The 13,557-nt window shown below is 38.1% G+C and overlaps 1 protein-coding gene across 4 annotated transcripts in view; it reads right to left on the bottom strand.

Annotated features, from left to right (window-relative positions):
* The window catches only part of UST (uronyl 2-sulfotransferase), a 143,133-nt gene that overhangs the window by 22,104 nt on the left and 107,472 nt on the right, over positions 1-13,557 (bottom strand). For all 4 annotated transcript variants that reach the window (XM_015858144.3, XM_015858142.3, XM_015858145.3 and 1 more), the window contains 2 exons: positions 9,818-9,915; positions 8,783-8,940 (listed from right to left, as the gene is read on the bottom strand). In XM_015858144.3, coding sequence (XP_015713630.1) covers positions 8,783-8,940; positions 9,818-9,915 — 256 coding nt within the window. The remainder of the gene's footprint in view (positions 1-8,782; positions 8,941-9,817; positions 9,916-13,557) is intronic.

The following is a 13,557-nucleotide window of genomic DNA, read 5'->3' as shown; positions in this document are numbered from 1 at the left end:
TTCTGAACCTCTTTATATATCCCTTCAATCTGATAGGTAAGAATGGTGACCTTTTCTACTATAGCCTTTTCCTCCTTCAGTGCGCCTGACTGTCAGCTCCCCCAGTGCCCACTGTTTTCCCCCCAGCTCAGATCTTTTAGTTCAGACATGGCTGAAAATAACTTTTGATATTAGTTTTAATGCCTTTAGAGAGCTGTATGCAAGGAAGAGCCTTGCTATGATTTCACTGTCAGAATTTAAGATTTTTTGTGTTTTCCTCATTTTAATTATTATAGCATTTTAATTATTACAGCAAATCATTTTTATCACTGTAAAACTTGATTGTAAATTGCTAAGTTTATGTGAAAACCCAACATAATTCTCTAGGAATGGCTACTCATCTTTACTATAAAAAAATACAGGTAAATCTTGATAATTACATTTCTTTTTCACATTTGCTTTACCTCAAATAATTTCTCTGACATTTCAGAACCGCCAAAGATTCTTTCTGATGCTACTCATGTTGCTCTTACAAGATGTCTTGGGGTTGAGAACAATCAGTTTACCATACAACCTGTTCTATTGATGTTACAATGGATAGGACTTGTGATTAGTTTGAGAGGTAAATTACAGCAGTCTACTTTGAAACCTGAATATAGGATTATGCTTCTGAAAGCAGACTGAATAGTCAGCTTGGGTCTATTCCACACTGTTGCTGTTTCTTCCATATCAGATATGCTCAATTTTCATTTGAACATATTTCTCTCCAAACACTGGCCCTGAACATGTATTGTGGCACAGAGTCATAATCATGCCAAATTCTGAGTTGTTAAAGAGATGCATTGCTAGCAAGAGTTCTTCATATTCCACCTTAGGCAACTTGTTTGTTGTCAAATAGGTGAAATGAAGACCTGTGAAAATATATTGGAGCTGAAGCAGGCCCATTAACTGAAATTCAGCCACGTGCCCCATCCAGTATGCCTTACAATGTCTAAATAGAGGTCAAAGTTGTTAAAGAAGCCAGTTGCATACTGTTAGTATTATCATCTTTTATTCAAATGTTAAAGTATAACAACATAGTAACATATAGCAACAGAAGTGAAGGTGGAATTTTACTAATTAGAATAGTATTATGATTTTATTTGTAAGTTAGTGAAGAAGGAATGAACCATCACTGCAAGCTTTGTTTGTCATTAAGAAAATTGTCGGTCTGTCATCAGTGACCCAGGATTATTTACAAGATATTGCTAATGTTCTACATGAACACAGCATTCCCTGTGTACCAGAACTCTATCAATGCTGCTTGCCCATGCATTTTTCATTTCTTTATACTAGAGGCAGGAAACATTGTGAAGATGCATCAGGGAATTAACCCTGGATGAACAGCAGGTGCACTGTTACAAATCTTAACATCTTTGGTGAATGATATGCACATTAGATAAACATTACAGTTTCTTAAAAGACACCAGCATCAACCCTTCAAAATTATCTCCTGACACAAGAGAACACACATGAACTTGGCACATGGGATGCAAGGCTTTGGCTGACTCACCCCTTGTGATTAAGACCACAAATATGTTTTGTTTTTACTTCAAGAAAGTATGAAATTACAACCATGTTGGTTTAATCCAAAACCAGACAGCCCATCAATAGAACTGATAAAGGGAAATAGAAACAGGGCAAGAATCATGAAGATGTGGAATAAAATGCAGAATCTGGACATCTTTTTGAAATGCACTACACAATAAAGATGAAGCTGGAAGTGGTCTTGACTTCATAATACTACAAGTATAAATGTATAATGCAGAAGATTTAACAGAGAAAACTCTGTTCGTGGTGGAGAGATTAGGACAAGAGTATTAAGAAAATAAAGCATCTGATTTCTGACTTTGCCAACTGATAACCATTATAAAAAAGGTGATGGAGAGGGACAAGCAAACGTTGTAGCCTACAAAGCACAAGCTGGAGTTCCAAACACAAATAATAGATGTATAAGCTTGGTCTCTGCAAAGGTTCATAAAGGTTCTGCAAAGGTTCAAGCAGCAGCAAACAGCACCCAGTGAGGAGTGTGTATCAAGGGAAGACAACACCAAAGAAACAAAGAGTTTCCAGAGAGAACAATCACAAGCATGCAAAAAAAAAATTGGATGCAGCCTCTCAAAGAAATCCTTCTTTACTAGAACTAAACTTAGTGCCCAAGCCAGCAGTATTAAAGCAAGCTAATGTGTATTGTAACCCACAAAAAAAAAAGGGGGGGGGGGGGGGGGGGGGAGGGGGAAATTTCCACAATTCTATGTAACACTTAGCATATCTCTACAATAACTTGTAGATTGTCACAGCTTGTCTATGAGCTCACACACATGACCAGAAACTTAAGCAGAAGTGCAACATTTGATTGAGGTTTTTCAGAAGATGATCCAAGGGAACAGGGACTTCACCTTCCATTACATCTTCACTTCAGGAGAAAGGAAAACCATAGCAATAATTTTGGCAGGTGAACCTTTATTTTACTTCCCTGTACCCTAAGCTCAGGGAACAGATTTACCCTGGATGAGAGCCATAGTCATGTCAGGCTCACAGGTACTTCACTCTTTTCTCAAAAGGCATCATTCATTTTTGGCAAGATGATGCACTTACAAATCATAGAATCATGGAATGGCCTGGATTGGAGAGCACCTCAAAGATCATCGAATTTCAACACCCCTGCCATGGGCAGAGTTGCCAACCACAAGACGAGGCTGCCCAGAGCCATGTTCAGCCTTGCTAGATGTTCTGCTGCAAAACCATGCATGTATGGACCATTTTCAATCCAATACGCACACTTTAGGAGGGAACAGTACATACAGCAGACTTGACCTTGGGATAGCTACAAGCCCCCTGTGGCCTTGGAAAGACTTACCAAGTTCTCTTGCTACAACTTCAGTCTTGCTTGTATCTGAAAAACTGAAATTTAAACTATCCTGGATGAATCTTTCAGTGCCACGGTTCTGTCTCCTGTGTAAAACATGCATGTTCTGTGATGGCCTCACTTTTCTGAGCAGAATAAAAAAAATGCAGCTGTTACGAGCTGCCAACTTTTCCTGCAGAACTTGCCATAGAGAAATTGTGATTCTGAGATGAATCTTCAAAAGATCTAGAGGCTCTTTGGTAAGAGAGAGTCATGAGAAAGCTCAGAAGTAATCGAGTCCTTCCAAGAGTTCCTATTCTTAAAACAGCTCAGTTTATTCACAAAGGGATTTGAATCCTCTGTAAGTCAGAAAACAGCATATTTTCCTATTATGGAATTGGAAAACAAAAGATATTTCCACTGATTGTGCTTATCACTGCAGCATCCACTAACTTCAAGGCATCCAAAGATCAGGCAGCTTGTTTTTATCCCTTCATTCTGAAGCTTATTTTCATAGCTGAAGAGATAAGTAAGATATTTACAGCTCCTGACACTACCTTCAGCTTTACAAAACAAGCCAGGGAGCACAGTTTTTGTGCAGACTGTCCTAGGTGCCAGTGACAAAATGGTGAATAAACTTCCTCTGGAAACATGTACTGCTATTTCTTCCCTTCCCCATCTTGCTTGCACACAAAGAAAAAGGAATTTGTTTCATAATACAGTAATAATAACATAATTAAACACTCAGCATAGAGTATAAACTGCCTGTTCTCACATACTCATTGTTTTAAAGCATTCTTCAGGATAATTTTGAAAGTTCAAAGACTGAAGACATTAATAGCATGTTCCTATTTGTATTTTCTCTCTTCAGAACAGGATGTTAGGTGATAAAGAAGAAAACACCACCCAGGCAGAATGTAAACTCACATGTGCTATTACCGTTGGCACAATGTTCAGCTTTTCTTGAGCTATGAAAAATGCAGGGAGATTACACCACCTTCTGGACAAAAAAATTTAAGTCACACATACAACTATTTTCTTTCCCATAATGGACGGGAACACACCACCAAAGCATGATACAGTCAGCTGTTTCCCAAGGCCAGTTTCATATTTTACTTCCACAAACAGTGGGATCCTTCCTACCTTCCCTTTGATTTTCTCATATCATAGCAACCTTCCTATCAATGACTGAACATTTCCAGATGCACAGCATCTGCACCATTAGTGCTGGAGCACTCTAAGAACAGAATGGCAGAAAGAGTGCCCAAAGTATTTAGTACAAAAGGTATCAGGAAGACAAGGGAGAGCACTGCTAAGAAAGTGATGGCATGGAATAGGGGATAAGGAAAGAAAGGCCTTCTCCATTTGCAAAGAGTTTCTATTTTGACAAGGAGTGAAAAACGCTCTCTTCTCAGTACAAGAACCATCTTGAAGTTTATCTTGCCCTTTTCCTAAGTCCACCAAAGAAAGCTTTACCATCTGTGTCACAGGACCTCAGCCCTGCAATAAAGATAAATGGAAGCAGCACCTTCGCACCGGGTTTAAAGAGAATGAGAAACTCACAAATAAAAAAAAAAAAAAAAAAAAAAAAAGATTGGAAAATTGGCAAGTTTATATGATCTAGTACCACTACTATAGTTAAAAACATTCTCAGTAAATGTGATTCTTAAGAAGAATCATTGTTGCATGGCATTTGCAAAAAAAAAAAAAAAAAAAAAAAAAAAAAAAAAAAAAAAAAGCACATTATTGTACACTTAAACTGAAGAACATATTTTGTTCCAGCTGACAGCATGAGCAATTTTATTGCAGCCAATTAAAACTAACTTTTAAAAGTCTAAGTTGGTCTTTTTGTACTACAGTAAGATCTATGCATGCATTGTAGTTAAGTGTAATGTTCAAAAAAGCTAAATTCTGGTACATGGAAGAAGTGTTTATATGGGGTTTCTGGCATCAAAGAAAACTGATAAAACCTTACAGAAAGGTGAGAAGATAAGGGTTATTCTGAGGTAATGAAAAACATTGAATTTCCTATTCTTTTACATTAGGTGCTGTTAACGTTGACTCCTTGACAGTTAAGTTGAAAAAGCAAAAGAAAACTCCATGCTCTGCTGTGTATCTTGTGCACTGCCTGTCCTTATCAAACACTGAAGCCCACTTGAAAATAAACTGCATAAGTGTTCTCCACTTTCTGACTACCAGCTAGGCCATGGAAGTTAGGTATAACCTGCAAAAATGATCAGCTATTTTTCTTTCAGTTGTGCTCCTGAGAATAAGGAGAGATTCTGCATGTAAACTCTATAACTATTAGAAGACTTCCACGCTGCAGAGGAATACTTTCAAATTCTGAAGTAAGATTAATCCATGGTTCTGCAATGGAACTCTATCTAATCCAGTGCTGGTGAAAGTAAACAAAAGGCAGAACAGTGAGCAACTTTTAGAGTGACAGCAAAGAAATGTAGTAGACAAAGTTACTTATCTATCTATCTCACTATCCTCCCTCACTTTTCATGTCTTGTCAAAAGCAGTTGTGGCTATCAAGTCAGAAGGTGGTTACTACTTTGGACAAGGCAATCACTACAAGAACAGCTTGACTGGGCAACAACGTTAAGAAGATGCTTAATATCAAGGAGAACAGAAAAGGAAAAAGAAACAGGAACCGTCTAGAACTAAAGAATGCTACAAGATTAAAAGGTTCCAGTCAAAGCTTCAGCACAACAAAGGCTTTTAGTGTTGCATACTGTTATAAAACACATGTCAAAATATTCAGCATATGGATTTCCTCAGGGCAACATTTTATTAATGTAATGAAGGAAATTATTCTTCTCGCATCCTCAGACACTAATATCTCTTACCTTCTTTTCTTGTCCGCTTATGCAAAACATAATGAAATACATCACTGGTGTCACCAACAAATGCACTTAAGTCACATTACATTTAACAGTTATCTCTGCCATTATACACAGGCAGACGGCTGCACTTAAATTTCTTTGCTGTAATACTCTGCTACCTATCTGATCAATAGAGTCACAGTTTTACTGATCCTTTACTTTAGAACAATAGCTGTGGAATATATTCGACAGTAAAAAGGCTCTGGGCTTTGTTTGCTTGCTAGGAGGACAATGAACAAGAAATCTTTAATAAGCACTCTTAACTGCTGTCTCAGATGAGAAATTCCACTGCAGACAAAGAGGAGACAGAAAACACTTTAATAAGGTTAAAATAAAAAATAGAGATGAGGAAAAGAAGGCTTCAGTATCGTCTGATTTGCAGTATCACCAGTCTACACCGAAGGCTCCTGACAATGACAAGTTTGCATGGATGAGAGCTGCAGTGAGTTGGTGCCCACCCAAAGCAACTGTAATGAGGAGGAGTGTCCCAACTTCAGAAGGAAAAATGGGCTTAACCCAAAACTCCCAGCTGTCTCTTGAATGTTTTCCAAGCACAACTACAGCAGCACCAAAGGTCACCCTGTGCAGCACTCCTGGCTTTATGGACTTGAGTACATCCACTATTTTACTGTCTACAGTGGGAAGCAGATGCTCTTTGTATTTCTTTTTGGTGTGATATTGGTGAGACAGCAACCACCAATTTTCTACTTTACTTTACTTTGCATCTAATCCACAAAAGCAGTATTGGATGGAAACTCCCTTCCTTCAACTATTTTCTGCTTTGAAACAGCTCTATAAATCCAATTGTTTGAATCTGTCTCAAATATAGCAAGTGGGCTCTAGTACAGAGATTCACTAGCCTGTAGAGTGACTGCAAGGACCTTCCACACATGGTCCTCTACTGTATTTTTCTCATCTGAATATGTTTATCTGATAAAAAAGTAAGTTCTGGAAAAGCACCGCCTTTTTTATACAAAGAGAAGAAAGACTGCCATAACAGCATATCAGATAAGCAGCAGTTTAGCAAACAAAAGTACATTTTATATAACTAATCTGCAAGTGCTAATTGCAACAAGAAAGTTGGCTTTAGCCTGACTTATTTGCTGCTTCATGGGGTCACCACACAGCTGGGCTGGAGAACAGTATCCTTCCCAGCACTTCATGATGAAACAGCAGAGGGTGTTGCAGATCAGGTCTAAGGTGCACTGAAAAGAACTATGTAGCACTTCTTACATAGCTCTTGGATTTTTATTTTTATTTATTTATTTATTTTTTCCCTGAGTGATTCTGTTAAGTCTTTTTTAAGTATTTGCACCAACTCTGAAATAATCTGAAAATAATTTTGATTAAAAAAAAAAAAGAATAAAAAGAAAGAAATAAAACAGATCTTAGCATGTATGAAGAAAGCAGAGTTAACACAAAGATGCTGCTTCTATCCTATTCCTCAGTCTTAGTGAATGGTAAAAAAGAATTCAGCTTTAATCAACACGAGGGATACTGAAGGAAGGGGATGAATCTTCATACAATATTGGTCTTATGCATGAAATCTCAGAGAAGAGGAATTAATTGCCCTGAAATGTGGGATCAAATCTCCCAGAGATACTGCAATATGCACAGAGAGAAAAAAGACTGTCCAGCACTTATTCATTCTGAGAGACTGCTCATTTCACATTTCACATTTTCATTGGCACCCTGGTGAAAAATTAAGCCCCAGTGAGCTGTTTTTAGCTTCCCAAATTGGAAGAGAAGTGAAAATCTATGTTGCATAGAGCAGCTGAAAAACCCTGTATTTTCCCATAGAAAAAATCTGCTGACTGCGGAAAGGATCCTTCTGTTGATTCTCTACCTCCTTCTGGCCTAGCTTCTGTACAGAAAAAAAATGCAAGGAAGACTTCCGCATGCTAAGAATATATTTTGATTTTAAAATTCGCAAAGAAAAGAGAACACCATTCTTTATAATATTTCTACATTGCTTAATACAAAAAAAAATTTCAAAGATGCAGCCCAGAAGGAGGGGCTGGGTGACAGTCATGCACTGAAACCTTTCATTTTTTTCAAAACAACTGGTTACTATTACAGCTGCTCTCAATCAAAAGGCCATGATAAGCTTCATGCATTACAAACTAAATTCAGTGTTTGATTCATATGTTTTTAATATACAAATTAGTACAAAACACACCTTTCAGTGGCTGTAGGCATTCCAACTGACACGAATGCAACAGTCACCATGCAAGAAGCAACTTTTACCCCTTCTTGATTCATACCACATTAATAGCCTGATTAAATGAAAGCAGCAGACCAGAAAATGACATGCACAGCTCCACAGAAGCACCTTATTGATTTAAGCATATGACACAAAACTGTTCTCTAGAGAGGCAGAACAAAAAATAAGCATTCGAAGGAACAGACTGAACACAACAAGAGAACCAATTCAGATTGATGCTAGGGTGCAAGTTAAGATGCTGATTAAGTGCTTCTGTTTTCATTTCTCTACTGAAACTCACCCAACTCTGTATTTCTGACTGTGCTTTCTACTCAGTGTACTGTAGGTATACATTATTATTTGTACTTCACCTAATCTCTGTTTAAGTGATGAATTATTTCACCATAGTTGGTTAAAATCATAGCAACTCAGTCAAGGTTGAGGGCAAATAAATATCCTGCTGTTTAAGCATCCCCAGTATTCAGCTCCCCAGTTCATTTTTTCTAGGTTTCCTTATGTAGATATGGCTGACATCTTAAGAATCGACGCTTGTTTGAGAGCTGAACATATCAGAATTAAAAGAAGAAAAAGCCACTCCAGACATAACTGTGAGGCTTTTGGGCATGTGGTGAGATTACTGGAGAACTAAGTGATAGCCTGGGAACGAAAACCACTCGATGACATTAAGAATAAATGTAGAATACATACCCTTCCCCATCAATCAAATCTGCTCTCTAGAAGGAATATAAATCTCACTGACTCATTACCTTTCAGTGGCCCTCCAGATTTTGCCAACATTTGTGTGAAAGTGGTGGAAAAAGTTACCTGGATTTTTGTAGATGCTAAGCACATCCTTGAAATAATGAGGTAAGAATCTTTCTAATAAAAGCAGCACATCCTCCAACTCCTCCAGAATCCCCACAAGCAGGAAGTTTTCATTAACGTTCAGCTTTGCTCTTTCAAGGGCCCATTCACCAGGTTCCCTGTATGAAATTAACGGTGGGAGAGGAATAAAGATTAATAAAAAGGGATGGAGAATGGGTGTTTAAATACGCAATTACTTCAGAAATTCTAGTTAAATAAGCAAATGTAAGGAAATGAAGTGAAAATTCCTAAAGAAAGATACTTAAAGACAAAAGAACTAATACATTAGAATTTGTTATAACTGCCAAAAGAAAAACATGGCCTCTGTAAGAAATTTCTGGAAATATGCTCAGTTCTTCCTATTCTGTAGAAATTATAGCAATTGGTAAATATGATACCTTGAAGTCAAACAAGGTTAATAAGGAATTTGCTGTGAACAACAATATGAAAGCATTTCAAAGCAAGAAGGTATTTAAAACTGTTCACATACTGCATACAAGTTTACAATGCTCCATCAGAAATACAGCAACATGTGAACAACATAAACAGACACATCAAACACAAATTAGTTCAGTTGCAGTGGTAAAAGGCTGCACTTTACATAATTTTAAGCATGATCCCTATTTGTTACAAGGAAATCTGGAATTCCTGAGATATAGATCTGGTATCAGCATCTGAGCAGACCTAAGAAGTATGTAGTAAGAAGTTAAGGCACAGGTAAAAAGAGTATGTAAGATCACTACCGACTCAGAAGAGAAAAACCCCGATGATTACATCCAGATTCAATACACTATTCAAGAGTGAAATCAAATAAAAAGGACAATACTATGTTCGTACATTACTCTTTGAATCCAAAATGTATTCATGTGTGCAGTTACCACATGCATCATCACACTGTACTTACAATTCTCTATTGTACTTCAAATAACGGTTGTCTCCAATAAATTGTCAATGGATATTGCTGAGCAGATCAGGATACCTCATTTACTTACTTACCTGCATCTTGGATGCTGTCCACAGAAATAGGGTATGATATAAAATAACCTGGGGTTGGAACATTCAGGGTAGTTTTCAAGGATACACACATTAATGTCCTGTGGGTAAGAAAACAGAAAACGAAGTTGATTACTGTGTTTTCTCTATAAACAATTGTTTTCTTTATCTCATACCTTACACAGCATCTCAGTATCACAGAGTTTTGTTGAGGCTATATTAAATACCTTAGAAATAATCCACTGCTCCTTTTAATACTTTTAAACTTGACTTGAAAGCTGCAGGAGAAAAAAGTTATTTCTTTGTAAAATGTCTTGTTGCAAATAGCACCTTTTTGTACCGGGATCAATGCATGATTAAAAGCAGAACAAATGGATCGACTTTTTCAATGAGGTGTATAGAATATTCAGGATATTATTTTCAGACTTTACCCTGGGGCATATTCAGAAGAAATAAAGCATGTAGATCCAATTGAGATTATTATTTTATTTATTTAAATGTAAGCTGTAATTCACACAGCTTGCTTGTGATATAAAACTGTAAATCACCTTTGATTGCAATTCAGGACATTTTTGAGATGTTCAGAAATGAGCCTATTGTATAAACACACATTGAGAAAAAAGCTTATTATAAAGTATTTTATCACTTCCCTGATTCATCAGTCATAAGAACTATTTATCATTTCTCAACAGATGAAGCATAGCTACTGAACCCCAAGGAACTGCATCCCATTTCCCATTTTACTTGGCTCAGTAATAAACATTCCCTAAAGTAGGAACGAACTCTACTATTCTTATCTAGACTAATAGAGCCTTATCTTGCAGGCAGACCCCAATGAGAAAATAAAGGGTAAGGCAACAGAGCAAAGACAAAAGAATCACATCTTTGCAAAAGTTGTCTTTCTCATCTTTCTTCAAGCCGTGTTTCTACAATGCAACAGGCTTGCTAAATCAATGAATGATCAATGCACATGAAATGGGGCAGAGATCATTTTAGTGTTCAACATACCCTCTGAGAGCCAGAACTCCTCTGCCACATGGGAGATATACAGAGCAACCCCTGTGCCAGCGAGTGACCTGAGAAAAGCTCTTCCCAGAACAGAAGACCTAGTAGCCTCATTTGTTGCACATCTGGGTCCAAAAGCCTGTTAAAAGTTCACTCTCGTTTCCTCCCGTGTCTTACCCATATGTAAATGAGATTTTGTGGACATATCAAGAGATCACGGGCTGCAATTAGATTACATGGTGAAGAACTATCAGAGAAAACAGCATAAAAACTGCCACCTGGGATACAAGCAACCCACCTCCCCTGTTCCCCACAGTGCACTCAAGCACACCGAGAAGGGTTTGCCTTGCATACGTATTATAAGATTTACATCCAAGCAGTAATTTTTAAATTCAAGGCACTGAGTATAAATTAACCCTTTCCAGCCACTGCTACAAATATTATTGAGAAATTTACACACACAAAAAGACACACAAGAAAAATGCTGCAGCTTTAACAAGTGAATAGTTTATACTTAATCAAAAATGAATGTTTAGTATTCCCTTGCATTGTCAACAGCTGAAGCTGTAGGATCGTCAAAACAACTGGGACTACACTAATCTAAACTACTTTGTGGCACTTCCCTTCAGGCTTCATTTATGAAAGAAATGCAAAAGGACCCCATTGCAATAAAGGATTAAGATAAAGGTCAAATATGTTTTCATGTGAATCGCCAATTTTCCACCACATAAAGGCACACCCTTCACATTACCAAGATCAAAAGGACCTGGCTTGCTCTGTGGCCAAAAGGCTGCCCCCTTTTACTATTGCCATTGCAAAAAGCAGTGTTATTTACACACATCTGATCTGTATTATGGCTGCTGGATGGTTCCAATATATTTGCAGCACCTGCTTTCCTTTCCTGTTTTAATGTATTCTTAATTTGTGAAACAAATCACTAGCATCCATCCATCCCCTCGGAGGAGATTTCACTGGGCGATATGCAGAATTACCACTGATATGTGATGATATATGGAATTACCATTTGTAACCAAGTCAGCTGGGGGGGGGGTGCAAAAGCAGGCCTGGCCGAAGGTGTGTTACTCATCACATTACACAAACCTACACGAAGCTGCTCTTTGGCTGCTGGATGACTTGCAGCAGTTCCTGCTTTCTCTGGGCACAAAACACTAAGGTGATATTATGTTTTTCTAGGCAATGTTATTCTGTTATCCTAAGCCACATTTATGCTACATTTTTTCCATTAACAGCATATTTTCCTAGCAGGATACAGATCTTCCAGGGCAGAAAGTTCTGCGAGACAAAAACTTGCAAGCTGACAGATGACAGCTTTCTGCATTTAGATCACTGGAGGAGGATTCCAGAAAAAAAAAAAATAATTCAAACACAGCTGAGAAAGATATAGAAAGAAAGAAATTGAGCTACTTTGATCACACCCTTCCACAACAAAGAAAGGGAACTCAAACAGAATCACAGAATCACTAAGGTTAAAAAAAGACCATTCAGATCATCCAGTCCAAGCATCAGCCCATCCCCTCCATGCTCACACCACGGTTCTCAGTGCCACATCCACATGGTTCTTCAACACTTCCAAAGACAGTGACTCCACCACCTCCCTGGACAGCCTGTGCCGCTGCCTCACCACTCTTTCTGAGAAGAAACTGTTCCTAATATCCAACCTAATATATACATGCCTGGCGAGTATTTTTCCATTAATCATCCATTAACCTGGGGGAAGCCAAAAAGTAGCCTTTCCTTCTCTCAAAGACGTTACAGTGCCTGACATGGTGGGGGTACTGCAGCTCCCATTGCAAAGCCGGCAGACCCTGCTACAGCCTGGTCACAGTGCAGGTTCCTTGTTTGGGTCTGAAGGCAGATGTGAAGCGCAGGTGTGTCATGGAGGTTACAGAGGAAGCAGGGAGCTAAATAAATACTTTTCAAGTAGAAATATACTCAGGAGAGGAAATGAAATAACATGATGAGGAAGACCAGTGAGTGTGCCCAGTCGATGGTGACCTCTGCTGCTCACAAGGCACAGTCAATGGCCCAGTCTAGCCCTCACCATGGACAGCCAAGGAAAATTCTTCTATGCTGCTGAGAGCCCCCAGAATCCTCTCGGGGCTTTTCAAATGTTTTCTCACTTGCTCAGTGTTTGCAAGGAGGTCAAGCTGACCATTACATCCCTAGGACAACATTGCACCACACAAACTAAACACAAACAGAGAAACAAAAGATAAAATAAGCCGCCTCTTTCTCTGACTCCTGCCTGTGGGTCTCCAGGTACCACAGAGCAATGGGAATAAAAATGTAAACAAAATAGCTCAGAAAATGCTGCGGAAGTGTAAATATGAGAGGAAAGAAGGAGAAGCTAGGAAAAGTATGAAAGGCTTTGAAAGGCTGCAGAAAGATGTACTTTTCTCTGGCTAAATTACAAAATCAAAGCACAGTTAGAATTATGCTTTTCAAATACTAATATAACACATCTTACTGTTATCAATATGTCTTAATGTTATTTAGCTATGCAAGTTACTTATTTACATATCTTTAGAGAAAATAAATTACAATACAATATATATTTTTAACCCCCATTAAAAACACTTCTATGTCATCTGTTGGTATTCAACATTCTCGTTCAAATCTCAACCAAACACTTGGATAATTACAGCCACACAGAAGCTAGGTGATCTTCTTGGTTCAGATTCAGGTACTTCTTGGTGCACAGTCTAACGATGCTGGCA

This window comes from Coturnix japonica, chromosome 3, assembly GCF_054131305.1.
Source record: "Coturnix japonica strain WE chromosome 3, WE-NBRP24, whole genome shotgun sequence".
In the NCBI taxonomy this organism is placed as follows: domain Eukaryota; kingdom Metazoa; phylum Chordata; class Aves; order Galliformes; family Phasianidae; genus Coturnix; species Coturnix japonica.
The sequence above is the reverse complement of the archived record's forward strand: the minus strand, read 5'-3'. Positions and strand labels throughout refer to the sequence as shown.